This window comes from Rhinoraja longicauda, chromosome 22 (genome assembly GCF_053455715.1).
Source record: "Rhinoraja longicauda isolate Sanriku21f chromosome 22, sRhiLon1.1, whole genome shotgun sequence".
Taxonomy (NCBI): domain Eukaryota; kingdom Metazoa; phylum Chordata; class Chondrichthyes; order Rajiformes; family Arhynchobatidae; genus Rhinoraja; species Rhinoraja longicauda.
The window spans coordinates 16382099-16410065 of NC_135974.1; the positions used below are offsets into that span (position 1 = coordinate 16382099).

The 27967-nt window shown below is 43.3% G+C and overlaps 1 protein-coding gene across 1 annotated transcript in view; it reads left to right on the plus strand.

Annotated features, from left to right (window-relative positions):
• Positions 1 to 27967, plus strand: part of LOC144604431 (serine/threonine-protein kinase 3/4) — a 130016-nt gene that overhangs the window by 44811 nt on the left and 57238 nt on the right. Inside the window, exons 6-9 of the mRNA XM_078418846.1 lie at positions 18 to 185; positions 1555 to 1692; positions 7235 to 7363; positions 10757 to 10946. Of these exons, the coding sequence (XP_078274972.1) occupies positions 18 to 185; positions 1555 to 1692; positions 7235 to 7363; positions 10757 to 10946 (625 nt within the window). The remainder of the gene's footprint in view (positions 1 to 17; positions 186 to 1554; positions 1693 to 7234; positions 7364 to 10756; positions 10947 to 27967) is intronic.

The window sequence follows — 27967 nt, forward strand, 5'->3', positions numbered from 1 at the left end:
TGTGTGTGTCTACTCAGGATACAATGGCCAAGAGAAACACGGTGATTGGAACTCCATTCTGGATGGCTCCTGAAGTGATCCAAGAAATCGGTTACAACTGCGTGGCAGATATCTGGTCCTTGGGGATTTCGGCGATCGAGATGGCAGAAGGAAAGCCACCATATGCGGACATTCATCCCATGAGGGTAAGGAGAAAACAAGGTACACCGAGTCCACTCGGCTTCTCATAGCCCCTTGCACAGTCATGGTCAAAACATTCATATCTCTTTCTGTGCCTTCGAGATTGTAATACCACCCACATATCTGTAATAACATTGTTCCCCAAAAAGAGAAAAACCTGCAACTTTAAATCTGAGATCATTTAAAGTAGGAGGGGAATACTCAGCACATCAAGCTTGTTCTTCTTTTAATTTTAGTTTAGTTCAGTTTATAGTCACGTGTACCGAGGTACAGTTAAAAGCTTTTGTTGCGTGCAAACCAGCCAGTCAAGGACCTGCAGATGCTGCCTTACAAAAAAGAAAGGCTGTGCTGAAAAAAAGAACGTGCTGGAGTATTTCAGCGGGTTAGGCTCTAGAGAACACGCATAGTTGACGTTTCAGATTGGGACCAATTTTTGAAAAGCTTGCCTAAACGATTTTTTTAAGTCTAATATACAACTTCCCACTACACTGGAGTTATGGTGCATGTCCAAGCCTTAGAATGTAGTTTCATGTTCCACTTTAGTTTTTTTTCCCTCAGTTGTGGTGCTATCAACGAAACAGGAGTTTTCTTTTCTCTGCGATTAAGGTGCCATATAGCACAATATATAGTCACCGATATAGCTGTAGCTGGGACTTTGGAAAAAGTGCCAAAACCTGGTGACTCTTACACATGGACTCGGTGGGCTGTTTCTTTGTTTCCTGTACTTAACTGGGGATTGTACTTATGTATGGCAGTAACCCTACTGATTCTATGCAAAAGAAGAATCTCACTGTACCTTGGTACACGTGATAATAAAGAACCATTGAATCATTGAGGAATCTTGCCCTTTAGAAAATCACACTATAAATTTTCAAATTGTTAGGAGTTTCGGTTGACTTTATTAAATTGCATTTTTTAAGTGTTAGAATGGAGAGCTGATTCTTGAGATCTTTTAATGTGTTTTTATTCACACATGATCAACATTTTTCTTTAACCATTCATCCGAAAGATTTGGAAAATCACACTATAATTATCCAGTGTGTTGAGAATTTCAATTGATTTTATTAGATAACATTTTTGAAGTGTTCAATGGAGAGCTGATTCTTACGACCTTTTACTGGGTTTTTATTCGGGCAAGGTCACATTTTATATTTGAGCATTCATCTGAAAGATTTAGAAAATCACTATAAATTTCCAGAGTGTTGACTTTTTTAGATGGCATTTTTTGAAGTGTTTGGATGCTGAGTTGATTCTTAACATCGTTCAAGCAAGGTCAACATTTTATGCTTCAACCATTTGTCTGAAAGTGACTTAAAAATGCTTTATTCCCCCCCCCCCCCCCCCCCCCCCCCTCCCCCCCCGGTTATTCTACAGGCTATTTTCATGATTCCCACAAATCCGCCACCAACGTTCCGGAGACCAGAACTCTGGTCGGATGAATTTACAGATTTTGTAAAGCAATGTTTAGTTAAAAATCCAGAGCAAAGAGCTGCTGCAACACAGCTTCTACAGGTACGTGTACACATAACGTGATAATGTCCACAGAAAGGCATGGTCTTCGCGGTTAAATGTGCATGCTTCTAATGCCTGTCTTAAGAAGGTTAATTTAACAAATACTGGAAATGTTACGCCTAGAAACATGATATTCAACCAAATACTGGTGACGTTGTAATGGAATACGGTAACACTAACAGGAAATGTAATATTTAGTTAAATACTAATAACACTGCAACCGGAAACATGATCCATAAAACCCATAATACTGGCAGTTTTTGAAGTGTTAGGATGCTGAGTCAATTCTTAATATCGTTTACTAAGACTTTTTACATTCAAGCAAGGTCAACATTTTATGGGGAGTTTGGTGTTGGATGGGCACATTTTCCAGACTATTCGTACATCACACTTACAGTTCACTTTTTTCAGATGTTACACAGTAGAATAATATTTTTCCCAGTGAATCCTGTAATTTTAACGAGAGCTCCAAAGGCATAAAGGTTTGAAGGTTAATTGACTTCTGCAAATTGTCTCTAGTGTGTAGGATAGTGCCAGTGTACAGAGTGATCCCTGGTCGATTCGAACTCGGTGGGCAGAAGGGCCTGTTTCCGCACTATATCTCTAAGGACTACAGGTGCTGGTTTACACAAAAGGACACAAAAATGTTACCTAAAATTGGAGAAATGAACATTCATACAGTTGTGGGTTGTAAGCTACTCAAGTGGAATATGAGGCGGCTTTCATCCAGTGTGGCCTCACTCCGGCAATGGAGGAGACCCAGAACAGAAACGTCGGTTTGGGAATGGGAAGGGAAGTTAAAATGGTTTGTAACCGGGAGATCCAGCAGGGTGTGGCGGACCAAGGACGTGTGTTCAGCAAAATGGTCGCCGAGTCAATTTTGCCTTTTGGTTGGCAAATACACAAAAACACTCTACGCTATCCAGACCTCCACAGTATTGTAATACAGCGTTTCATAAGACATAAAACTTATAAGAAAGTGCAACTGCTGAAAAGTGGTGAGAGAAGAAACTATTTCTGCTGTTCATAGGAACGAATGTATGCCAGACTTCTGAATGTAATAATATTACAGGAGCTCATTTATAGGGGTGTCTAAATCAGGGGTTGGTCTGTAGATTTTTGCTGAAGGAAGGTCGGGTACAAGCAGGATTTTTACCTGTAAGAAAACTTTAAAGTAAAGTGAAGTTGTAGAGGAACATAACTGCAGTAGACCTGGAGGAGCACTGGGTGACTGGAAGTAAATGAGAACTTGTAAGGTAGTCTGAATATGAGGAAGGAACTGCAGATGGTGGTTTACACACAAAGTGCTGGTGTAACTCAGTGGGTCAGGCAGCACCTCTGGAGAGAAAGGATGGGTGATGTTATGGGTTGGAACTGTTATGATGATAATGTTGGGATTGTCGCTAAGTGAGAAGAGGGCTGTACTTCGGAAGGGGTGAGGTTAGAGTAGGTAAGGGGAGTAGAACGGTTAAGACAGTTGAAATCCCGCTGGCAGTTAGAAATGTAAAGGTCGAAAGAGTTCCGACCCGAAATGTCATCCATCCTTTTTCTCCAAAGGTAGTTTGATTGTTTATGGTGCATTATCATGATTATCATGTCAGCTACCAGTTTCATTGTTCAAAACACAAAGTGGTAGAGATGCTCAGCCGGTCAGGCCGCATCTGTGGACGGAAATGGACAGACGTTCGGGCGGGGGGAGAAAGCCAGAAAAGAGAAAAGCCCCAATCCGAAACGTCGTCTCTCCATTCCCTTCGCAGATGCTGCCTGATCCGCTGAGTTCCTCCTGCACTTTGTGTTTTGTTCAAGATTCCAGCATCTGCAGTCCCTTGTGACGCCATCAATTCATTGGTCTAGTTTGTCATTGGGGTCATTGGAGATTTGCACCCGTCATTCCAACAAGACTGTATGAGTCCCGGACATAAAATATCAGGCAATCTGATTCACTGATTTATTTTTTTTAATAGAAGGAATTCTTTGTTATGTCTGCTGAATCCAAGAAGAAGAAAACACGGTGTGCTGGGCATAGATTAGGTCCATAAACAGTGTAGATCATAATGACCATGCTTCTTGTCCAAGTAATTTGCCACCCAACAGCATCCCGTGAGCCCACGTAAGGACCACTGAAATATTATTTTGGAGCAAATAAGAGGGCCTGAGTTGGAAGAGCGTAGAGGAGTCAAAGGTTCCCATAGATGAAAAGGATCACTGGTAACACAGTGTGTGTCCCCCCTACTGAGCAAGGGATGAGAGACCATGTGCCCCACACCCTCCCTCCCCATGTGCCGCCCACCTAGTGGTTCTTGAACCGGTTGGTCATGGTTTTCAGACTCCTATATCTATACTATATATAAGGAATTGCATTGCACCCTGGTGTGTATGACAATAAACTAGCCATCCCCTCCCTCGTTGCACCCCTGTTTAAAAAAATTGTGGCACAGGCATTATCCTGATGGAGTGAAAACAAGTTTTCCTGGTTTCCAATGTACCAGCTGAGAGGGGCAGCATAGTGGCATAGCAGTAGAATTGTTGCCTTACAGCTCCAGAGACCCGGGTCCCACCCTGACTGGTGGTGCTGCATTTGTACGTTGCCCCTGTGACCGCATGGGTTTCCCCCGGGTGCTCCGGTTTCCTCCCACCCTCCAAAAACGTGCAGGTTAGTAGGTTAATTGGATTTTGTAAATTTTAAATAGTCCCTTGTGTGTAGGATAGTGTTAATGCGCTGGTCGATGCGAACTCGGTGGGCCGAAGGGCCTGTTTCCGTGTATCTCTCTAAAGTATCAATGGTTTCTTTATTGTCACATGTACCAAGGTACAGCGAAATACTTCCAAATTAAAGGAGGAGGGAATGAAAGGCACACTCCAATCACTCTCACTGGAAAGTGCTGCTAATAGTTTAATTGCATGAACCATTCAAGATACTACAAAGAAGCGCTCATGCCTTGCCAGACATGATTTCATTATGTAACTGGTGGCCAGAATTATAATCAAGTACTTGAGGAATTTAATCTGCTAAACAACGTTCTGACCTCCAGAGATGAATCGGCTGAGATGCTGGGGATGGCAATGGATTAGACAAGTTTAAACGCATCGTTATGGAGCAACTGCAGAGGTGGCTCATGCAATATTGATCTGAAATGGAATAAAAGCAAGTCTGCCTTTGATAATCTGATCTGACACCCTGTGCACTGTTGGAAATAATCATTGTGAACTGACGAGAAGACTTGGTTCCCTGATGGCTAAGTGGGTTTCCTTAATTCTACTGGTGTATTTTCATCTCATGGATCACTGTGTACTCGGTGCTGAGGCTGGCACCTTAGATGAGCTGCAAAAGAGAATAAAAGACTTGGAGACATACAGTATAGAAAAGTGCTGGCTGAGTCCATGCCTTTAACTCCAATCCCACATTAATCATAGAGTCATATGGCATGGAAACGGGCCCTTCAGCCCTACTTGCCCACACTGAGCAACAAGCCCCATCTACACTGGTTCCACCTGCCTGTGTTTGGCCCACATCCGTTTATGCCCACCCTATCCAATGCTAACCACTAAACATTCATAATTTAAAATGTCTATCAAATCACTCCTTGGGCTTCTCTCTTCCAGCAATAAAGACTATCGAGGCACTGAATCGTTCCCAGTTTTGGGGCAGAGAGACTGTGACTATATTCTTGAGTTAGCCTGAATTGTTAGCTTGGATTATTAATTGATGATGCGTGCTCCTAATCACGTCATAGCTTTGACTAGGTAATGGTGTTAACATTGATTGATGTGGTAATTATAGAAGATAGAACAGTACAGCTCAAGAACAGGCCCTTCGACCAGCGATGTCTGTGCCGAACATGCTGCCAAGTTAAACTAATTTCATCTGCCTGCACATGATCCTTTTCCCGTCATTGCCTGCATATCTATGTGCCTGAAAACTTCTTAAATGCCGCTACCATAGCTGCCTCCACCATCACCCAAGGCCGTGCATTCCAGGTACTCACCACTGTCTGTGTAAAAAACAAACTTGCCCCACACAACCTTTAAATGTTGCCCCTCTCACCTTAAAGCTATGCCCTCGTCTTTGATGTTTCTGCCTTGGGAGAGGGGAGGGGTTGGATGTTCTGGTTGACTACCCTATCTATATGTCTCATAATTTCAGAAAAGCTTTTGTTGCATGCTAACTAACCAGTCAGCAGAAAGAGAATACATGATTACAATCGAGCCATCTACAGTGTACAGATACAGGATAAAGGGAATAACATGAAGGACGTTTAGTGTAAGGTAAAGTCCGATCGCAGATAGTCCAAGGGCCTGCAATGAGGTAGATGGTAGGTCAGGACCACTCTCTGGTTGTTGGTAGGATGGTTCAGTTGCATGATAACAGCTGGGAAGAAACTGTTCCTGAGTCTGAAGATGTGTGTTTTCACACTTCTGTGCCTCTTGCCTGATGGGAGAGGGGAGAAGAGGGGGTGGCCATGGTGAGACTGGTCCTTGATGATGCTGATGGCCTTGCCGAGGCAGTGTGAAGTGTAGATGGAGTCAATGGAAGGGAGGTCAGTTTGCGTGATGGTCTGGGCTGCGTCCGCAATTCTCACGCACTAGTAACCACACATGAACATAAAAGCTCTACATTTTATGTAAGTGACATTTAGCTCAGCTTAAATATCTCTTATGTGGCTTTTAGGAGCTAGGGACCAAAATAGGACAGTAACACTTCAAAAGCTAGCTTACTGAACACCAACAAAATACTTTTTTGCACCATTTATTTAAAAATAAAAGGCATTTCTCAGAATTGTTAGCAAATATCGGTTGGCACCAAACCACATAAAAGATATTGAACCTGAGCTAAATGTCACTTACGTAAAATTTAAAGGTTGCATATTCATGATTAGATCATATTAAAGAGTGTTTGCTTCCTAACTTCCCAGATCTGAATCTGTAATCGGATTTTGCATTGAGCTTGAAACTGAAGTTAGTTCCAGAGCAGCGTCTTCGCAACAACTATTGAACACAACAAACAGCAACTAAACTTCAGACTATCAACTGACGACACAGAGTGCTGGAGTAACTCAGTGGGTCAGGCAGCATCCCTTCTTCAGGGTTCTGACCCGAAACTTCATCTCCACTGTAACGGGGCGATCAGAACCACTGAATTACTCCCGCACTTTGTGTCTTCTTTTGTAAACCAGCATCTGCAGTTCCTTGGATCTACTTTCCAACTACGAACTGTCGTGGTTGCACTGAGTTTGGGCTTTTGTTTTGTTTTGCACAAATATTCAGGCTTTTTTTTGCTCATTGGACTTGTTTTCTTTGTTTTTTAAGATATCTATTGAGTTACAGGCTGTTACAGGTATTGTTTGCAGGCTGTTATGCTGCTGCAAGTAATCAGTACAAATGACAATTAAACACTCCTGACTCTTGAAGCAAAAAGGTAGATGTAGGTTTTACTTTGCATGAGCCTTGTCAACCAGTCCCACTGCTAATTGATGGATTAACAGTTTGATTAAGAAGTATTTATTTCAAACACATTTCAAGCAATTTCATTTTCACTTTGCAGCATCCCTTCATTAAAAGTGCCAAACCTGTGTCAATCTTGCGGGACCTGATCAGCGATATGATGGAAATAAAACTAAAGCGGCAAGAGGAACAACAACGAGACTTGGATCAGGATGACGAGGAGAACTCGGTGGGTCTTTGTTTCCGTGTATCTGATGATCTCTCTTGCTCAAGAGCAGCACAGTGGGTGGTGCAGCGGTAGAGTTGCTGCCTCACAGCGGCAGAGACCCGGGTTCGATCCTGACTACGGGTGCTGTCTGTATGGAGTTTGTACGTTCTCCCCGTGACCGCGCCGGTTTCCTCCGGGTGCTCCGGTTTTCTCCCACGCACCAAAAACGTGCAAGTTTGTAGGTTAATGGGTTTCGGTAAAAAATTGTAAATTGTCCCTGGTGTGTTGGATGGTGTTAGAGTTCGTAGTAGTGAGTGGGATAGTGTTAGAATAAAAGGACGTACCTTTGGAAAGGAGATGAGGAGGATTTTCTTTAGTCTGAGGGTGGTGAATCTGTGGAATTCATTGCCACAGAAGGCTGTGAAGACCAAGTCAAGGGGTATTTTTAAGGTGAAGATTGACAGATTCTTGATTAGTACGGTTGTCAGGAGATACGGGGAAGAGGCAGGAGAATGGGGTTGAGAGGGAGAGATAGATCAGTCATGATTGAATGGCGGAGTGGACTTGATGGGGGAATGGCCTAATTAGGCTCCCACAACTAATGAAGTAGGGGGTGATCGCTGGTCGGCACGGACTGTTGGGCTGAAGGGCCTGTTTCTGCATGTATGTCTAAAGTCTGAAGCAGCAGCACTAGGAAGGTCATCTTGACTTTGAGCAGCCGTTGTTGCATCTGGGTTAGAGGAATTTGGGCTTGGGTCATGCATCAGGACTTCAGACTGCCTCTCCTGAAGGCTCAGGTTAATTGGTTTTATAACCACAATTAGCATTTGTCAGTGGCAGAACACAAACCCTCAAGGACACAGTGTAAGTAGGATTTGATTCTTTTAATTGCCATTGATCTGCCATGAACTTCGACAGCTTTAAGCTGTGTCATCAGGGATGTTCACTAGTATAGTATTCTTTACCCATCTTTCAAAAGCATACAATAGTTTTAGTTTTAGAGATACAGCATGGAAACAGGCCTTCCGGCCCACTGAGTCCATGCCGACCATCGATCACCTGTTCACACTGTCCTCCTACCTGTTCACACTACTTCTATGTTATGCCACTTTTGCATCCACTCCCAACACGCAACGGGCAATTTACAGAAACCAATTACTTTATACACTTATACATCTTTGGGATGTGGGAAGAAACGGGACCCTGAGAAAACCCACGTGGTGACTGGGAAAACGTGCAAACTCCACAGAGACTCTCGTAGTCAGGATGGAACCTGGGAATTTGACGCTATGAGGCAACAGCTCTACCATTGCGCTACTGTGCCGCCCTGAATAGTTTTACCCTGGATGCGACATACATGTCGAGAGGGAATCGAGTGCAGGTCAACCACAAGTCTCGCAAGCCGAATAGTCTCTCCCTTATCCAATATAATTATCATCGTCTGAAAAGAGTCCCGACTCAAAATGTTGTCTATCCATTCCCTCCAGAGATGCTGCCTGACCAGCTGAGTTACTCCAGCACGTTGTGCTTTACTCAAGATTCTAGCATTTGTAGTTCCTATGTTTATGTTCCCTTCTATGTCCACGAGAGGAAATGATCTGTACTGTCAAATCCTTGAATTAGATCACTGTTAACTCTTCAATATTCCAGGAAATGCATGCTCTCTGTTCAAATTGTATTTAATTTAACTCTTTTATTCATGCTTATTTTGTATGCTGTATCCTCTCTGAAGCCAATGCAGACTTCTGTGGTTGCAGAAGTCACCCAGAGCTGCAGCCATTCCACCAGAGGTCTGCAGAAGGGTTCAGACCCAAAACGTCACCTACACATTTCTCCAGAGATGCTGCCTGACCCGCTGAGTTACTCCAGCATTTTATGTCTATCTTTGGTATAAACCAGCATTTGCAGTTCTATTCTACCCATTCCACCAGATGTGGTCCAACCACACCTTTATGGTTTATCCAGATTGTTCTGTAATCTGGGTGGCACAGTGGCGCAGAGGTAGAGTTGCTCCCTTACAGAGCCAGAGACCCGAGTTCGATCCTGACTACGGGTGCTGTCTGTAGAGTTTGCATGTTCTCCCTGTGACCGTGTTGGTTTTCACCAGGTGTTCCAGATTCCACATCCCAAAGAGATGCAGGTTTGTAGGTTAATTGACATCTATAAATTGTCCCTAGAGTGTAGCATAGAACTAGTGAACGGGTGATTGTTGATCGGTGTGGACTTGGTGAGCCGAAGAGTCTGTTTCCACTCTTCTATAAAGTAAGCTAAACTATACTAATCCTTTTCACCATCTATCACTTTTAACTCTTGTAGCTACAGTTTCTGATTGGGCTTGTAATCCATTTTTTTTGTTTAGAAACCCGTTTATAGAAAATTTGTCTTACTGAATAGGAATAGACATAAGATGGAGGTGAGGTGTGTGTGTGTGTTTGAGGAGTGTGGTTTTTGAGGTTTTGCATGTGACTTTGTCTTTAAATACAAAAAAATGCATGCTAGCTTTTTTTAAATCAGGAATTGGCCTACAAAATCTTTGTGCTTTTTTATAGTAATTTACTGTCAAAACAGCAAACATTTCCATAGTTAATTTCTTTTTGCAGCAGAGTGACTGCTACAGAGGTGGATGCAGTAGTTCGGCTGTGTTAAGGTTGTAGTTTTTAGGTTTGACTTGGAGGTATGCGTGTGTGTGCACGTATTTTCAGACGTGTGAGTGGCCTGTTTCACATGCTCACACAAGTGTGTGATGATTTTACTATACATGTGTTTTTATATTGCTAACATGCATATGTTGTGCTTTCACATGCGTGCAACTGCGTGCTTGTATCATGGAGTCCGAGAGCCATACAGTGTGGAAACAGGCCCTTTGGCCCAAACTGGCCAACATGTCCCATCTACACTAGTCCTACCTGCCTACGTTTGACTCAAATCCATCAACCTATCATATCCATGTCCCATCAATCATCTGTTTACACTAGTTCTATGTTATCCCACTTTCTCAACCACTCCCTACACAATAGAGGTAATTTACAGAGGGCCAATTAACCTATAAACCCACAAGTCTTTTGGGTAAGGGAAGAAACCGGCGCACCCAGAGGAAACCCACACAGTCACATGGAGAACGTGCAAACTCCACACATACAGCACCCAATGTTTGGATCGGACCCGGGTCTCTGACGATGTGAGCCCAGAGGCAGTTGAGCCAAGGGGCCTGTTTTCACACTGTATGACGCTATTATCTTTATCAGTTAAAGAAAAGACTATACATGAATACAATCAAGCCGTCTACAGGGTGCAGATAAAGAATAAAGGGTGCGGCGTTTAGTGCAAGATCTGCACTCTGCATTAAGCCCACTCTCGAGCGGGTCAGGCTTGCTCTCTGTTCACTATTTTATTGCTGTTGAACAATTGGAACAGGAGGAAGATGAGAGTGACTCGGGCACCATGGTAAGAGCGAGTGCCGATGAAACGGGGACCATGAGAGCAGCCAGCACGATGAGTGAGGGCGCACGGACGATGATCGAGCACGACAGCGCTACGCTGGACTCGCAGATGGGGACCATGGTGATCAACAGCGGGGATGATGATGCGGACGGAACAATGAAAAGTAAGACCTCCGATGTTTTAGTTTAATTTAGAGATACAGGGCGGAAACAGGAAATCAAGATCGAAAAACACCCATTGACAGCCTCGACAGCCGTCTGTGGTAATGATTTCCAGAGATTCGTCACTCTCTGGCTGAAGAAATTCCTCCTCATCTACATTCCTAAGGCACGTTCTTTTATTCTGAGGCTGTGCACCCTGGTTCTAGTCTCTCCCACTGCTGGAAACATCCTCTCCTCGTCCACTCTATCTGGGCGTTTCATTATCCAGTCGGTTTCAATGAGACCCCCCTCATCCGTGGGATACTGGGAATGATCTTTGTGTTTCTTTTCATCAATGTGCCATGGGGTTGTTTAAAACCACTTAGACAAGCAGATTGTTTAACATTTAACAGAACCTCTAACCAGGCAGAACTCCATTGCTGCTAGAGTACTGATGGGGTGCTGTCTTCATTTGTCTGCATACAGTGTGATTTCAGCCCTAACTCTTTGGCTCGGAAGTGAGAGTGCTACCTTCAGCATCATGGCTGTTGAGAATGAGTTCATGTCGGAAATTATGTTATGTGGTTTGACGTGACCAACTTTGTGTCTTCCTAAACTGTGACTGGTTGATATTGATGTAGATTCATCTCGTTGGAGGTTAGTTTGTGTTCCTTTGAGATCAGATAAATATTTAATGAGTCATCCGTGCGGCATTCATTTCTGATTTCTCATAGGCTGTGCTTCACTCGGTTAAATATATGTTTTATAAAAGATAAAAGCGTTGGAGCTGAAGATTGGAGTCTTCACTTTCATATTATCTAAATGTCAAGACGAACTGTGGAAACAAAATTTATAAAGCACCCTTTTATTAAAGTAAAAGGCATTTTACAAGTAATTATCAAGCTAATTTTAACTTAATATTGTATGAACGTCATTTAATTTTATCCCATGACCACAGAATGCAACATTAGTAATTTGTGGTGATTATTAACGTTTGACAGCAGGGTTCTGGTCTAACTTTAGACTTTTAGACTTTCGAGATGCAGTGTGGAAACAGGCCCTTCTGCTCATCGAGCAGGTGCCGACCAGTGATCACCGTACACCAGCAATATCCTACAAACTAGGGACAATTTACAGATGTCAATTAGCCTACAATCCTGTGCGTCTTTGGAGTGTGGGAGGAAACCAAAGCACCCATAAAAAAACCCAAGCAGTCACAGGAAGAATGTACAAACTCTGTACAGATAGCAACGATAATCAGGATCGAACCCTGGTCTCTGGCGCTGTAAGGCATCAACTCTGTCACTAGGCCACTGTGCCGACTCTTATCACAAGACAGCAGTAAGTCCGATGGTAGAAGATGGGAATGGGCGGTTCACAAAGAGGATGTAGGGGCTAGATAAACCCTGCCCATTAGACTTTAGAGATACAGCGAGGAAACAGACTCTTTGGCCCATAGAGTCTGTGCCGACCAGCGATCACCCCCCTGTACTTGCACTATCCAACACAATAGGGACAGTTTACAATTAACCTACAAACCTGCACATCTCTGGAGTGTAGAAGGAAACCAGAGCACCCGGAGAAAATGCACGCGGGCACAGGGAGAACGTACAAACTCCGTACCGACAGCGCCCTAAGTCAGAAACGAACCTGTAAGGCAACCACTCTGCCGCTGTGCAACTGGGCTGCACCATTGTCCACGTGCAGCAGGGATCCAGTACTGAGAGAATAAGTGGATCAATTTGTGTAGAACACAAAGTGCTGGAATAACTCAGCAGGTTAGGTAGCATCTCTGGAGGACATGGTCTGTTGTAGTTCATTGCTCTTCATGTTCACCCTTTCATGCAGTGAATTTTAGTTTAGTTCAGATACAGTGCTGAAACAGGCCCTTCAGCCCATCATGTCCATGCTGACCAGCAATTCCCATATACTAGCACTACCCTGCACATTAGGGACAATTTACAATTTTACCGAAGCCAATTAACCTACAAAACTGCACCTTTTTTCTTTGGAGTGGGGAGGAAACCATACCATCCACATGGAAACGGGGAGAACATACAAAACTCCATAGAGACAGCACCCGTGGTCAGGATCGATCCTGGGTCTCTAGCGCTGGGACTCTAGCGCTGGGTCTCTAGCGCTGGGACTCTAGCGCTACTGTGCCGCCCAATAATTCCAGATGCCTCTGGGCGAAAATGGTTTCCACATCTCCTTTTCTCCTTCTCTCTCATGTTTGGATAGCAGCCATGTGATCCCTCCCCTCCCCAACCTCTCCTTCTCATGTTCGTGAAAGAGCAGACAGGTGGCAGAAGGCTGGGAACAATAGAACGGTTAATTTAATGGCATAGGCAAGATGTCAGAGTCACTCATCACAGGGGAAATAGCTCATTATTTCTGGAAGCTGAATATAATCAAATCTAATCAACAAGGTTTTAATGAAAGGTAAATAATGTTGGACAAATTTGCTCAAATTCTTTGGGGATGTAAGAGGGAGAGTAAATACAGGGGAACCTGTAGATGTAGTATAGTTAGATTTCCAAAAAACATTTAACAAGGTGCCGCAGAGGAGTCTGATTTATAAATTAAACGGCCATCGGATCGGTGGAATTGTGCTCAAATGGATTGTAAACTGGCTGTCTCATAGAAAATAGTGTTAGAACAAATGGATCCTTTTCAAACTAGGTGGAGGTAGCTAGTGGAATACCGCAAGAATCAGTTCTTGGAAGAGATGAAGAAATAGCGTTCAAGGTTTTCACATTTGCCGATGATACAAAAATAGGTGGATGGGTATGTTGTGAAAAGGATACAGTGATTCTGCACCAGGATATATCGAGAGAGAGAGAAGTGAGTGGGCAAAAGACTTCAAAGGCGTGCAGATTTGTAGGTTAATTGGCTTCAGTAAAATTGTAAATTGTCACTACTGTGTGTAGGATAGTGTTAGTGTGTGAGGATCGTTGGTCAGTGTGGACTCAGTGGGCCGAAGGGCCTGTTTCCGTGCTATTTCTAGATTAAAACTGAACTATGGTTGAAAATGATGTTTAACACGGGGCGTTGCAAGGTCTTGCAATTTGGTAAGAGAAATCAAAAGCAGAGGGACTGCGAGTGAGTGGAATATAGACTCCGAAGAAAGAAGGGTTCCGATCCGATGCCTCACCTATCCACGTTCTCCAGAGATACTGCCTGACTCACTGAGTTACTCCAGCGGATTGTGTCTTTTTCAGCTGCATAAAACTTCAGTTTGGCCACATTTGGAGTATTGTGTGCAATTCTGGTTGTCCCATTCCTGGAAGGACGTGGAGACTTTGGCGAGGATGCAGAAGAGGTTCACCAGGATTAGAGTTTATGAAGAGTGGTTGGAGAAACATGGATAGGTGACATTTTGGGTTGGGGCCCTTCTTCAGACTGAAGATGGGTAGCGACCCAAAATGTCAACTATCCATGTTTCCAGAGGTGCTGCCTAACCTGCTGAGTTAATCCAGCGCTTTGTGTCTTTCACTGACTTTTAAGAACTTTGCCTGTGAAATGTGCAGTTTGCTGAGATTGCTCTTAGACCACAAGGTGGCACTAGATCTCAGTGATGGAGCGCAAACGAAGTCAAAAAAAAAAATAGGATATTTAATTTGGTTTAGAGCTACAGCATGGAAACAGGCCCTTTGGCCCACTGAGTCTACGCCGACCATCAATCACCCGTTCACGCTAGTTCTATGTTATCCCACTTTCTCATCCACTCCTTCCTGCGGGGGATCTCACAGAGAGCACCCAGAGGATATGCACGTGATCATAGGGAGAATGTACAAACTCCACGCAGACAGCGCCCTGGGCGCAGAGGGCGGCACGGTGGCGCAGCGGTAGAGTTGCTGCCTTACAGCGAATGCAACACTGGAGACCCGGGTTCGATCCCGACTACGGGCGTTGTCTGTACGGAGTTTGTACGTTCTCCCTGTGACCTGCGTGGGTTTTCTCCGAGATCTTCGGTTTCCTTCCACACTCCAAAGACGTGCAGGTTTGTAGGTTAATTGGCTTGGTACATGTAAAAAATTGTCCCTAGTGGGTGTAGGATAGTGTTAATGTGCGGGGATCGCTGGTCGGCGTGGACCCGGTGGGCCGAAGGGCCTGTTTCTGCGCTGTATCTCTAAATCTAAAATCTAAATCTTATGTTATTTTTGCAGCAAAATGTTGATGGTTTTCAATTTTTGTCTTGTGATGCTAACTTTCAACGTTATTTTATTCCTAGCTTCATTTTCCAATGTGATAACTTGCACCTGTGCTGCTCTTAGATCCAATTTCTCCACTACCTTTCCTCACCAACCTTTCCAGCTCCACCATGTGCTGCTTATCCAGCCACTAGGGGCAATTTACAGAGGCCAATGAAACTACAAATGTACGCCTTTGGTTATGAGAGGAAACCGGAGCATCCGGAGGAATCTCACGAGATCACAGTGAGCACCCTGTGATCCTTCCCCCTAATTTTTCATTAATCATCTGTCCTTTACGAGCTCCCATTCACATTCGAGCAACAGTAGATGGGGAGAGGATCCTTAACCTTGGAGGTCATAACGAACCCTGGTCACTGGAGCTGTAAGACTGCCCTATCCACAGCCCCCTGTCGCCCAGTTTAGGAATCAATTCCCATTCTTGTCTCTTCAAACCAAATCAATGTCGAGTACTAGAAATTCAGTATGTTTTTCAATTTAAAAAAAATTCTTTTTCTGAAGTAGTTTCTTTGTTTCCTCCTCTGCCTCTCTTTCACTTTTAGATGATCTGTATATTTCTAATCTCCCCTTCTATGTGTCATTGCTGCCGTGATCTATTTCCATTTTCCTGCATTGTTGTGATCATATGTAGTGTTTAATTTACATTTAGTATTGTTGTGTAGCCGTATTGCAGTCATTCTTGTTCCATCTGGTATCTTGCAGCATATTACAACCTCCAGTTCTCCTGTTTTCTTGTGTACACTATGTGTATTGCTCTCTTGGACTGTTTCATTCATGGTTTAGGACTTTCACCCTTTGGCCTTTAACCATCTTTTTTATACTTGTGTCCCAAAACGTCATTAATTTCTGTTTTCTCCGTTTGCCTGTCCTATCCTTGTTTGTTAATTACAGCTGTTTCATTCTTTGCCATTATGGCACACTCCCGTCTTACAATTGTAAAGCCCTTGCCACCTTTCTACCAGGACACAGGTCACATTCTGGTGGAAGCACTCAGCAGATCAGGCGGCAGCTATGGCACAACGGTAGAGTTACTTCCTTGCAGGGCCAGAGACCCAAGTTCCATCCTGACCACGGGTGCTGTCTGTACGGAGTTTGTATGTTCTCCCTGTGACCACGTGGGTTTCCTCTGGGTGCTCCGGTTTCCTCCCACACTCCCAAGACGCTCGAGTTTGTAGGTTAATTGGCTTTGGCAAATTGCCCCTAGTGTGTAGGATGCGACGGTGGGTTGACATAGAACTGGTGTGAACAGGTGGTGGATGGTGGGCGTGTACTCTGACCTCTCTGCAAGTGGAGCCTGGGCTGTGCTTTTCTAATATTTCCATTGACTGAGCACTGAAACTTTGGGCCACAGCTCTTAGCTGGCACTAAGCCAGCTCAATGGGATTAGCAGGTTAATGGAACTGCCGCTTTGCAAATATCAGGGGGAGTAGAATGAGCAGCTAACTTTATATTGCTTGGACCATAGACAAATTTATTCCCCTGCGTATTTCCTTGACTGACTGTTTAGTTTCCTGTAATAATGCAGAGAACCAGAGTTCATTGTTTCTCATATTTTGCCCGAGGGAGATACAATATTTCTTGCAGTCTGGTATTCATCTGTGACATATCTGAGTCTATTTTGTTAATGGAACAAAACCCCCAGAGCATATACTTCCAGACATTAATGATTCACTTGGAGAGTTCTATTTGCCTTCTAATTGTGGACTCCAGCTGATGAAAACGCAAGCAGCCTGAGTGTCAGAGGTGCGATGATTAAAAGTCAGAGCATTTGACCAAAAGAAACACCAACTTACAACAGTATAGCACTTTTCAATTGTGTAGTGCTCCTTGAGTATTTTTCTGCATGTAATCAGATAAAATCTGACCCAGGCTGGAGATTCGGATAGGTGACAAGGCTTGGTCAAAGGTGCAGGTTTTACAGAGGTTTGAGTTATGTGAGATATAGAGAGGTTTAAGGGGGTCATTTGGCAACTGCATGCCAGATGAAATGAGGAAGATTGGATATATAAAAGCAGTCAGAATTAGGGATTGGAGAACTTGGAGGGTAGGAGGCCTGGATTTGATTGCACAGGGATGTAATGCTGATGCTTTATAAGGCACAGGTCAGACCACATTTTGAAGTATGATGAGCAGTTTGGGTCCCTTATATGAGGAAGGATGTGCTGGCATTGGAGAGGGTACAGAGGAGGTTTACATGAACGATCCCAGGAATGATTGGGTTAGCAAATGATGAGCGTTTGACGGCACTGGGCCTGTACTCACTGGAGTTTAGAAAGACGAGGGGGGACCTCATGGAAACTTACCGAATAGTGAAAGGCTTGGATAGAGTGGACGTGGAGAGGATGTTTCCACTAGTGGGAGAGTCTAGGATCAGAGGCCATAGTCTCAGAATAAATGGATGTACCCTTAGAAAGGAGATTCTGTCGGCAGAGGGTGGTGAATCTGTGGAATTCTTTGCCACATCAAGCTGTGGAGGCCGTCAATGGATATTTTTACGTCAGAGATTGATAGATTCTTGATTAGTGTAGGTGTCAGGGGTTATGGGCGGCACGGTAGCGCAGCGGTAGAGTTGCTGCTTTACAGCGAATGCAGCGCCGGAGACTCAGGTTCGATCCTGACTACGGGTGCTGTACTGTAAGGAGTTTGTACGTTCTCCCCGTGACCTGCGTGGGTTTACTCCGAGATCTTCGGTTTCCTCCCACACTCCAAAGACGTACAGGTATGTAGGTTAATTGGCTGGGTAAATGTAAAAATTGTCCCTAGTGGGTGTAGGATAGTGTTAATGTACGGGGATCACTGGGCGGCACGGACTTGGAGGGCCGAAAAGGCCTGTTTCCGGCTGTATGTATATATGATATGATAAGGCAGGATAATGGAGTTGAGAGGGAAAGATAGATGATTGAATGGTGGAAATTCATGGGCCGAATGTCCTTGTTCTGCTCCTATAACTTTTGAAGATGGAGAAGAAATTTGAAAACAAATTTGAATTTTAAAACCAAGGCCTGGCCAGACTGGAAGTCAGATTCAGTCAGCAGGTGTACGGTAATTGGTGAGTGGGAATTCGTGCTAGTGAGAAAATAGGTCGCTAAATTTTGGATGAACCCAAATACTCAGAGGTTTCAAGCTGGGAAGCCAATCATGAGAGTTTTGTGAGAGCCCATATACATTCTATTTGCATCTTTTCCAGCTTGTTACCATTTAAAAAAACATATAATCCTAGTGCAATGTGTGCTACAGGTTAATTTGAACCTTTTGCCCCTCACCTAACGTGGCAACTCTGGTTTGGGTTTGGCTTCAATGCCAAACGCTCTCTGGATGGGCTGTTGTACCAAACTGAGGTTGTCAGTTTGCAGGCAGTGGGTTAATCATTCCTCTTGCTGGACATTCAATGTCACTGGAGTTTGCTGCTTTAACCTGGCCTACAATATCATTACCTTTGTTCAAATCCATTTGCCTTTATGAGCCTCCACATCTTCTTCAGCCTAACTCAGATTCAAGAACTTAGTAACTATTTCTCTTGTACCACCCTTCGACTAATCTGGATCAGAATACAATTTGGTATTTGTGATTTTACCTAGTCCAAGCTTGGTCTAATCTGGATTTGAATAGAACTTGGTATCTGAGGATTTCCCTGCTCCCATCTTGAGCTTGACTGTTCTTGCTGTTTTTCAGTCTTCACTGGATCTTAGATCGCTGTGACATTTTTGAGGACCAAGGTAACGAGGATAGTGTTGCTTTGAATGTCGTGTTGTCAGTTTGCAGACAGTGGGATAATAATCCCTCTTGTGCGCACTGTACTCATGTTCCATTAGGATTCGGGTTGAAGATAGACACAAAGTGCTGCAGCAACTCAGCGGTCAGGCAACATCTCTGTTGAAAAAGGTGAGTGATGTTTTGGGTCGAGACCCTTCTTCGGACTGAAAGTAGGTTTCGACCCGAAACGTCACCCATCCTTTTTCTCCAGAGATGCTACCTGACCCGCTGAGTTACACCAGCACTATATGTCCATCTTTGGTATAAACCAGCATCTGCAAGTTCTTTGTTTCTAGGGTTAGGGTTAAGTTGGACTCTGTTCAATGGGAAATTGCACTGCTCGTAAGGACAAGCCTTGTTTTTGCAAATGTCTTGAGGGATGGTGTCAGCTATCCCTGACTTGCAGCTGAAGATTCTTGATAGACATCCTTTGATATATAGCACAAGATTCTTGATAGGCATCCTTTGACATACAGCTAGCTATAACCATATGGCACATGGTCCTTGAGAGTTATCTTTACTAAGATTAAATGCAAATAGAGGATTGAATAGCATGTTGTTTTTTATAAGGAATTAGAGAGTGCTTAAGATTTCAATGAGTGCATTTGGCAGTTGGGGTAGTTGGGTATGATGGATAGTTGATCTCTCTTCCTCCATCCCTCATTTCGCCTCTCCCCTACCACTGCAGTTGCTGCTTCAGTTAAAGGACAGTATTCATTGATTTGATATCTACTGAGGGCTTCATTACTGTCAGGAGCGTTTAATTGTTATATGTACTGACAACGAAACAATGAAATTTTTACTTGCGGCAGCATAGCAGGACTAAATGCCAAGCACATAGATAATATGTAATAAGCAAAAATAAAATCAATTGAATTAATAACCACAATACTAGCGCAAAAAGGCCTGTAAAACACAAGGACATTTGTGTTACTGAGCAGACAATACAGTCTTGCTCCAATGAGAGTTCTCTCCAGCTTCACCATCAATAATGCAGCAGGTTGGGACTTGAGCCTCCATTACAGAAGCATTGGATTTCCTTTCTCACAGATGAAAACAGTCGTGGACATTTTACTGAAAAATACAATGGGACTGTTCACCTTGTACCTCAGCATCTTTTCTAATCAATGCTTGCAGGCTGTTTTTTACTCTTCTGGTATCAGTTCCTGCGGGAATGAATTGTCATTTGTCCACAGAGTTACTGCCCTCCCACAACATCGAATTTGCACCATTTTGCCTTGACTTTGATGTAACCTGTTGTGATGGTTTTAACTATATTCCTCATCCTCTGAATTTTTCTCTCTCGTTTTTTTCCAAACTGCATTCACCCCTTCCTCCATGTTCATCTCCCTACCCCTACCGTTCATTTTGTTCTTTCCCAGGGCTTCAAAGCTTCAAATGTTTAGCTTAGTTTTGTTTAGTCGAGAGATAACAGCATGGTAACAGACCCTTTGGCTCACCGAATCTGCGCTGCCCAGCGATTACCATGTATACTAGCAGCATCCTGCACACTAGTGTGTAGGAAAGAACGGCAGATGCTGGTTTAAATTGAAGGTAGACACAAAATGCTGGAGTAACTCAGTGGGACAAGCAGCATATCTGGAGAGAAAGAATGGGCGACATTTTGGGTCGAGACCCTTCTTCAGACTGAATAAAGGTCTCGACCCGAAACGTCGCCCATTCTTTCTCGCCAGTCATGCTGCCTGTCCCGCTGAGTTAGTCCAGCATTTTGTGCCTTCCTGCACGCTAGTGGCAATTTACAATTTTACCAAAGTCAATTAACCTACAAACCTGAATGTCTTTGGAATGTGGAGGAAACCAGAGCACACAGGGAAATCCCATGCAATCATGGGGAAAATTTACAAATTGCATACAGGCTGCACCCTTAGTCAGGATCGAACCCGGGTCTCTGGCGCTGTAAGGCAGCAACTCTACCGCTGCGCTACCGCGTCGCCACAATGTTCCAGCATTTTGCCTTGACATTGATGTAACCTGGTGTGATGGTTTTAACCATACATCCTCTGAATTTATCTCTTTATTTTTTCCAAACTGCTTTCACCTTCACCTCCATGTTCATCTTCCGACTCCTGCTGTTCATTTTGTTGTTTCCCAAGGCTTGAAAGCTTCAAATGTGTGTTTGCCTTCACTCTCCTCAAAATGTCGTATAAATCAAGAGTATATATTTAGTTCGAAACATAGAAAATAAGGTGCAGGAAGGAGTAGGCCATTCGGCCTTTCGAGCCTGCACCGCTATTCAATATGATCATGCCAACCCCTTAAGAATTTTATATGCCAACCCCTTAAGAATTTTATATTGATGTAAAATCAAATTATTTTTTTCAAATGACTTAAGTTTCCTTAAAAAAGAGATATATGTCTGAATCTTAAAATGCATGTCTTTTTAAGAATCTGGTCCACAGCAATTGATTAAGCAATTATTGCCCAGAAACACATGATCACAAAGTTATTTTTAGAACAGACTTCTGTAAAGACTTCCCCTTTTTAAATATGCCAACTTTTTCAATCTATCTCAGTTACATAAAAATCAGAAAAGCTGTTTAGCTCTTAAAGACTTGCAGGGTTCTAGATTAATTGGACTGTAAAATGTGTCGGGAGTGGATGCGAAAGTGGGATAACATCGAATTAGTGTGAACAGGTGATCGATGGTCGGCGTAGATTCAGTGTATCTTTAAACTGAAAAAATCCACCAGGTCAGGCAGCATATGTGGAAAGAGAAAAGAGTTCTAGGTCGAAGATCCTTCCTCAGAACCGATTTCCTTTCCACAGACTGACCTGCTGACTATTTGCAGCTTTTCTATTTTCAACAACTATTTCTGCATCAGACGGATGTGTGTACGCCCAAACACGAACCATTCATCTCTGCTGACTCTTAAGTGCAGTGTTCAGTAATTCAGTCGAGTGAAACATTTTCTGAGACATTTAAATATAGTCAGTCTAGGAAATAGTATCGATTCAAAGCTTTCACCCTTATTTTTCTTGCACATCGCATGCAATGCTGAAGCTGTAACGAAGGTGCATTTTTATTTCCCAAAAACTAGACAGTTTGGTAATTTGCTCATTTGTAAAAGGAAAATACAGAAAAGCTACTTTTATCTGCGCAAACTGTGATTCTTAATGAGCCTGTAATTAGTATTTCCAGATGTAGTGAGCATAAGCGCCTCACTTAATGAAGGTTATTAATGAACAAGATTATCTCTCTGTCACAGTTTTGTAGCAATATAGATATTTGTGTTATTGCAAAGGCATCCAGCTGGGACCAATTTTCAGCTTCACAAACTCCATGGAAATTATTCATTGTCGAGCTTCTTAGAAATAGCTGTTTATAGACCACTTATATTGTGCTTTGTCTGTACATCAGAGTGCAGTCGTGATCTGAACTCATTAATCTGAAAGTAATCCCCGCCTGGGAGATACGGTGCGACCTTCTTGTGGAAATCCTGATTGTTTATCCTGAAATTTCCTGGTTGCTTGAAGCGATATCTTTGGTCTTCTGAGTATGGGTTACCTCGCATCGGAGACGTGGAAATCATTCCTTCTTTTAGCCACTATTATGCTGCTACAACTAATTAAAGTTGCTGCAATACACAATCCTCTGTTATTTGTGAGATTCCACAAAAGCTAATCAAACTATGACTCAGTTATCAATAAAAGACACAAGGTGCTGGAGTAGCTCAGCAGGTTGGGCAGCATCTCTGAAGAACATGGATAGGTTTAGGTTTATTATTGTCACATATACTGAGGTACAATGAAAAGCTTTGTTTTGCAAGCTGTCCAAACAGCTTATTGTACTGTTTGTAGGTTAATTGGCTTCTATAAATTGTCCCTAGTGTGTTCGATAGAACTGGTGTGTAGGTGATCATTGTTAGTGTGGACTCGGTAGGCTGAAGGGTCTATTTACACACTGTATCTCTAAACTAAACCAAACTGCATTAAGTTTCATTATGTAGATCTCAACATGTAAGCCTGGACAGTGGAATGTGCCAATTACAATATTCAGTTGCTGATATAAATAACTGCACTGGAGGGCAACAACGTTTTAGACAGACCACTGGGCATTTTATCACGGTTGGTAATCTTGCAACAGCAGCAAATGATGGTCTGGGAATGCCCCAGGAATGGCCTACAGAGCCTAGAGATGTGTTGTTGAGGATGCTGTTCAGAATGAAGCTTCCAAGACCTTCCCGGATAACCAACTTTCCAGAAATATGACATACATTTAAATAGGCAAGGTGTGGTCCGAATATTGGCAAATTGTGTCAGTGTGAATGGTAAAAAGGTTACCATTGGTCCTGTTTCTGTGCTGCATGAATCTAACTATTAGGAATATGGATAACAGTCTCAAACTACCACAGCTGTTTAGAAGGCAGTAGGCAAAGACATTGTGATTCTGGTTAAATGTGTAGGTTTCTCAATATCACCAAACCAAGGGTTGAAAGCTTTGGTGTTAAGGTAATCTGTCAAATGACCTTGATAATCTTCTCAGGGATTCATCAGTGAGATCTATCATCTCTATGTCCCTCAGGGCCTGAGGACATTTTATGCTTGATTGAGTTATGGTGATAGCTTTTTTCGACAGACCTTTCTACGAGGGATGGGCGGTATGCCATGGTCCAGCTAGACAATGGAATGGCCAAACCTAACTGTAGCAAGATGGGGAGATGGAACCTTGGCACCTAGAGACACTTGGTGTCGGCCTGCTTAGAGACAGACACAGAGGTAATCAACAGAATTGGGGCTACATTAAACACAATTTCCTTTTTTCTTTCCTTTGCGATTTGTACATCACATTCTTTAGATGGGTTATTTTTTTGATCTCCGGGTAAACTAGGTTGCTTCATTTATCAAGATTTATAGGTATCATCCTTGTAGACACAAAGTGCTGGAGTAATGCAGCGGGTCAGGCAGGATCTCTGGAGAAAAAGGATGGGTGACGAGCTACTCCAGCACTTTGTGTCTATCTTCGGTATAAACCAGCATCTGCAGTTCCTCTTTACACACATCTTTGTAGATCTTCTCTGCATCCGCTCTGCTATAAAAGAAAACTTCCCTTCTACTCTCCCACCCAACCTCTCAAAACTCCCCCCATGGTTTTCAGATAACTCAAGTAAGCGACCCCCCCCTTTTCGCAACCTTAAATCTTCTCCTTTAAGACCAAATCTTTCTCCTTGAGCAATTCCTTAAAACATCTTTCTCTGGCCTTCTAACTCATTTTCTTTCCTCTTGCTCCTCTGAATGTTCCTTGGGCTGTTTTACTGCCTTTAGGATGTTGTTAGCATAGAAGCAGAAATTAATTATGCAGGATTCAGTTCATGTTTTATTTCCTCCAACGCAGAGGTACTTTGCTTCAGGCCTTGTGCACAAAAACAGATCTTAATTAGCTGTTAATGCTTCATAAAGGACCAAACATAGGCAAAGAAGAATTCTATCTCAAGCTTAATGACCCTATTATTTAAGGGGAGGCAGTTAGATGGGGTGGCGATAGTTTTATTCAGTGACGGAATGGGCGGCCATACTAAGGCTGTGACCTCATATTAAATGGCATTCATCACACTGTTTTTGTGAGGGAGGCCCAGGTTTGGAGGTACAACAGCTGAAGAATGGAGGTCCACACAAAGGACCTGAACACTGCAGGGCAGCACTGTGGTGCAGCAGTAGAGTCATTGCCTTACAGCACCAGAGGCCCGGTTTAGATTCTGACTATGGGTGCTATCTACACATAGTTTGCACATTCTCCTTGTGATCATGTGGATTTTCTCCAGGTGCTCTGGTTCCCTCCCAAATTCCAAAGACATGTGGAGTTGCATGTTAATCACCTTCTGTTAATTGTCTCTAGTGTGCAGGATAGAACCAGTGTGAGCAGGCGTTCGTTGGTCGGCATGTTTCCACGCTGAATCTCTAAACTAAACTTAACTAAACTAAACGTGAAGGGGTGCTGCCGTTTTAGACAATAGACAATAGACAATAGGTGCAGGAGTAGGCCATTCAGCCCTTCGAGCCAGCACCGCCATTCAATGCGATCATGGCTGATCACTCTCAATCAGTACCCCGTTCCTGCCTTCTCCCCATACCCCCTCACTCCGCTATCCTTAAGAGCTCTATCCAGCTCTCTCTTGAAAGCATCCAACGAACTGACCTCCACTGCCTTCTGAGGCAGAGAATTCCACACCTTCACCACTCTCTGACTGAAAAAGTTCTTCCTCATCTCCGTTCTAAATGGCCTACCCCTTATTCTTAAACTGTGGCCCCTTGTTCTGGACTCCCCCAACATTGGGAACATGTTTCCTGCCTCTAATGTGTCCAATCCCCTAATTATCTTATATGTTTCAATAAGATCCCCCCTCATCCTTCTAACTTCCAGTGTATACAAGCCTAATTGCTCCAGCCTTTCAACATACGACAGTCCCGCCATTCCGGGAATTAACCTAGTGAACCTACGCTGCACGCCCTCAATAGCAAGAATATCCTTCCTCAAATTTGGAGACCAAAACTGCACACAGTACTCCAGGTGCGGTCTCACCAGGGCCCGGTACAACTGTAGAAGGACCTCTTTGCTCCTATACTCAACTCCTCTTGTTATGAAGGCCAACATTCCATTGGCTTTCTTCACTGCCTGCTGTACCTGCATGCTTCCTTTCAGTGACTGATGCACTAGGACACCCAGATCTCGTTGAACATCCCCTCTTCCTAACTTGACGGAGAGTTGTAGTCCAGGAGAATTTTGCAAAAATAATGGTGGGAGTGGGAGTGAGGGAGGAGGTAAGGTTAATTGAGCTATTTAGAAACCAGCTGGTCCTATTTGGGTTTGTAGCATGGCTCTGTTTAGAACCAATACAGTTCAGTGAGTGAAGGGGAATTCAGTGAATAGGAAGGTGCAGTTTGGGGTATGGGAGAGTGCTTTGGAGAAGGTTATGGAAGATAGAAGGTGGGTGAAAAGACACAAAGTGCTGGAGTAACTTGGCGGTTCAGGCAGCATCTCTGGAGGACAAGAATAGGTGCTCTTTTTTGGGGTGGGGGGTCAGCACGGTTCCTTGTACCTCCGTAGAAGACGGGAAGCACATCAGAAATACCACCTATCTAGGAAACAATAGAGGCTGGTTATTTGAGCTGCCCATGCGTGAGGCAGGATTTAGTGAGATTACGTCATCTCACGAGGAGTACAACCACGTAGATGGAAGGTCATTTTGGGATCAAATATGACGTCAAGACTGCAGGCAATCTCAGTCATCCTCGCACCATTGCCGTGCTTCTGCCTTGGAGATAAGATTGCTACGGACAGAGCCACGGTTGATGAAAGTTCATATGACAAAATAGTTTAATGTGAAGTAAAAAGAAAAACGTTGCAGGTCAAGTAGAGTACGATCTGATTCTCCTCTTCAAGGCAACAGTAAGGATTTGAAAATCGGGATTGAATTTCTTCGTTCATGTGGAAGCAAGCATAGGGTCGATTGTAACTCTTATACGTAAGGATGCGTAGAGGGATGAGCTTAAATTTCGGCATGGTAGGACTCGGGGAGGTTGGGTAGGAGTGAAACGAAGTAATCAAATCCAGAGCCAAAGACATCGTTCAACGAGAGATGACTGAGGAATTGCCACAGGTGGATGATGCTACTAAGTTAGAAATAGGCAACATTGATGATGGCATGGATGTATGAAAAAATAACTAAGAATTCCACTGCACCTAGATACATATAATAATAAAGATTCATTGAATTGATTTCAATTGAATTGGGGATGTGTAGTTGGAACACCGTCAAGACACCTACACTGCTGACAATATTATTCTGTCTTAGATGGTTGGAACGGAAAGGAAGATTTAAGTAGATTTGAAACACAACGTATAGAGGATGTTTCCACTAGTGGGAGAGTCTAGGACCAGAGGGCAAAGCCTCAGAGTAAAAAGAAGTAGGTTTAGAAAAGAGATGAGGAGGAATTTCTTTGGTCAGAGGGTGGTGAATCTATGGAATCCATTGCCAGGCGGCTGTGGGTGGCAAGTCAATGGATATTTTTAAGGTGGAGATTGATAGATTATTTGATTAGTACGGGTGTCAGGGGTTGAGGGGAGAAGGCAGGAGAATTGGATTAAGAGGGAAAGATCGATCAGCCATGATTGAATGGCGGAGTAGACTTGATGGGCAAAATGGCTTAATTCTGCTCCTAAAACTTATAAACACAATGTGGAGAGGAATAATTCTTCTTAAAAATTGCATATTTTCCAGAATCAGATTATTGAATGAAATGGAAATCACTGAGACCTCTTGCCCATTAGGGTTTTGTCTATGAACTAGAAATTGAAGTCTTCAGATGTCAAGGAATTTTAATTTCTGAAGGCAACGATGAATGCCGCTTCTCATGGAGAATTGTGTCCACATTTACACAATTGCTATCAAGATCTTTAAGATTAAATACCTTCATTTATCATATCAAGTGTGACAGCCAATAGCTGTTATGTTAACAAGGGATTGCTGGACATTTCGTGATCTATGAAGTTTGGCTAGTTAATTCAGAACACGCATGCCTGTCATAGAAACCATCAAGTTTTCATGAATTAGGTTTGCATTATGTAAGGTACTTTCAGATTTAATAGTAGGTTTGTGAGGAATCAGTATGTGGTTTGGTCATTTAAAATCCTCATGAATACTGTTGTCATGAACAAACTCTGGTTATAATTTTGCTGGACTCTTGTGCAAAAAAACAAAGTGCTGGAGTAACTCAGCTGGTCAAGTAACAACTATGAAGGGAATGGACAGATTACTTTTTGGATTGGGAGGTACCGACCAAAAATGTGGTCTGTCCATCTCCACAGATGCTGCTTGACCCGCTCAGTTGCTCCCAGCACTGTTTTTCTCTATAAATGCACTTGGTTGATATTTTGCAATTCCTTTTGAGAAGGGGGACAGGTGGGCTCCCCCTCCAATGCCAAGTACAGTCACCCATCAACTTGTATTGAAACTTACTTCTACAGATTGGCAGATGGTCGATGGAATTGTAAGGCAACACCAACTGGCATTTAAGTTGCATCTTTAAAGAGTGCTTCCCAGGGGTGTTAGGAAACAGCT